We start from the raw sequence: 2,585 nt of genomic DNA on the forward strand, positions 1-2,585 counted from the left end.
TTGGAAGTACAGCAAGAAAAGAAAGGGGTGTTATAGGTTACCCACTGTGTGTCAGAACTAGACACTGCCTCCCAAACAATAAAGTGAGTATTGCCGTCTCTGTCTTTACCTGCGTGAATACTGACCTTAAAGGGATTACGTGACTTGGGCATAATCACACAACTCAAATGTGTTGGAATCTACAAATAAACTAAAAAAAAACTTCTGACTCCGAAGGCTATACTTCTTCCACGATACTATGGTAACATGAGTCTATGATGAAGAGGAAAAAATAAAAAAAACAAAGGTATAATTTTTATATGTAGGGTGCAAACGCTCCTTCATATCACTAGAGTTCGTAAGCATGTGACAGTGAAATAGAGCACTGTCCTTGTTGAAAGATTATGTTATTCCACCCCTTCTACGTCACTCAATCTTTGTTCCTCCTGTATAAATCAGAATGAGCAGGAAGCCTCATACTGCACCTTTATCTCTGGTAATCGTTTTCAGTGCCCAATAAACCACAGGACCTGAGTCTTTTCCTGCCAGCAGGCCTTGCCTGCCTTCTCTTGGATAACGAATGAAAGAACAGCGGTACCAGGAACCGGGCTCCGTGGGCTGGTCCAGGGCTGCAGTCCATCCTCCGTCTTTAGCCTGCAGGGCCCTAATAAAACCAGTCACATCAGAGCTGCTGTTGAAAATACGTGGAGATTTTCTCCACGCAAAGGGACATCATGGGAAGAACCCACTGCTCTTGCAGCTGACCAGATCCAGTGCTCTGACTGAAGTTCAAGTGTGGCTGCATAATCTGGGATGATTGGTATCATGATAAGCCAGGACGATAGTGAGTACCTTACGCTGCTTTCACTTTGTACGTTAGTCAAGAAGCTGTTCCTGGGCAGGGCAGAAAGAGACTCTTAGCCCCTCACCTGATTTAAGAGAGCCGTGAAATTCCCCACACTCAGCTGAACTGCAGGTCTTGGGAAATGGAGGAAATAAAATGAACCCAGATGTGAAAAATCAGAGCAACGACAGCAGGGCTGACTCTCAAGCAAATGGGAGTTTCACTGTGGACAGTCTGTTCCAATAGCTCAAGAGAAAGGACAAGCATGTGGAACATGAGGACCACCAAGGAGCAGTGTGGGGTCTTCTATGACTTTACCACTGCTCAGATTCTTTCCATGACTTTTATCTTTTCTCCTTTCTTTCCTTCAGTTTTCTCTAATTTTCCATATTTCCTTCTTTTCTCCTTCTTATGCCTTAGTTTTCACCAAACACTGAGTAGCTTCTTCTCAGACCTAAGGAGGAACTCAAATAAAGAATTATTTTGCTGTGACTCTATACACAGCCGATGTCAAAGTAACCTACTACTGAGGCTCTGATACCCATTTCCTTACTCATAGTTCCTTGGTTACATTGCCTACCTCTCCCCCCATTCTCTCTAAACTACAAATTGCACAGAGGTGCTAACAGTTAAGAGCTCTAATGTCCTTGGGAGTGGTTATGTATTTCTATCTTGCAATGATTTCATATCCATGTCTCATGTTTAACAACGTTTAAAAGAGTTTTGTCACAATCTCAGGTTGTTCCCTAACTAACAGATAGATTTTCCTTTGCTACATTTCATGTTCAAAGCTTAATATGTTATTTCAGAAAAATCCCAGAATGGTATAGAAAAATTGCCCCCCAAAATGAGATGGTGCAGAGAGACCAAAAAAATGACCCAGACCAATCCAGCTTGGCGAGTGAGATGAGTGTATCAGAGGTGGCTTAAGCAGGGCTCTCATTCCTGTCAAGATAGGAAACTCAGCCCTGGGCAGTGGCAGGTGTTCTGAGACTGAGATCCACCCTGCCGGCCTGTTTGTAGAGCCTTAAATTTCTTTCTGGCAAGTGATGCAGAGCTCTCTCTGCATCATTGTGTATTTGCATGCTAAGCATGCACAGCACTTCCCATTAGATGGGGACTTTAGTGTTACAGTGAACTAAAGGGGACTAAAGCAACTGAGGCAGCTTCGAATAGTTCAAACCGGTCTTAAGACTTACAACGTCTGTGCAAAAGAAGCTACTTATGAATATCCTGTGTGCTTTGTAGCACCTTCAGCGTTTTTGTTTTGATCCGTATCTTCAAATTCAAAAGAAACCTACACAAGTTCTGTTAACTATTAAAAGTCAGTGTTGGGGAACTTGTGTCTTTCCCTCATATGTATGTAAGATAGTATGAACGATGTCTTCTAAATGCATGTATCAGAGTAGATAGACAGGTAATTGACAGATCAGTGTAACAGGAATTAACCGAACAATCTTTTCCCTCCAAAGGAACCGAAGAGGAAGATGAAGGGGATGACTGTCTGCTGGGGTCCGTGGATGAGTTCTGGTGGTTTCCTCACATGTGGAGCCACATGCAGCCCCACCTCTTCCACAACGAGTCATCTTTGGTGGAGCAGATGATTCTCAACAAAAAATTCGCCTTAGTAAGTAACTCACTGGTGTATGCTGATTTGAAAATGACAAGGTTTTTATAATAAAAGGCTCTTTGAGGCTTTTGGCACTTTTAAAGCAGCTTTTCTACGTGATTGTTAAGAAGATCTTGATATTGCAGCCTTTCT

General features: G+C 42.7%; 1 protein-coding gene across 1 annotated transcript in view; it reads left to right on the plus strand.

Annotated features, from left to right (window-relative positions):
* Positions 1-2,585, plus strand: part of NDST3 (N-deacetylase/N-sulfotransferase (heparan glucosaminyl) 3) — a 163,548-nt gene that overhangs the window by 62,348 nt on the left and 98,615 nt on the right. Inside the window, exon 3 of the mRNA XM_012645372.1 lies at positions 2,296-2,450. Coding sequence (XP_012500826.1) covers positions 2,296-2,450 — 155 coding nt within the window. The remainder of the gene's footprint in view (positions 1-2,295; positions 2,451-2,585) is intronic.

The sequence above is a fragment of the Propithecus coquereli genome, unplaced genomic scaffold, assembly GCF_000956105.1.
Source record: "Propithecus coquereli isolate 6110/MARCELLA unplaced genomic scaffold, Pcoq_1.0 Scaffold232, whole genome shotgun sequence".
In the NCBI taxonomy this organism is placed as follows: Eukaryota; Metazoa; Chordata; class Mammalia; order Primates; family Indriidae; genus Propithecus; species Propithecus coquereli.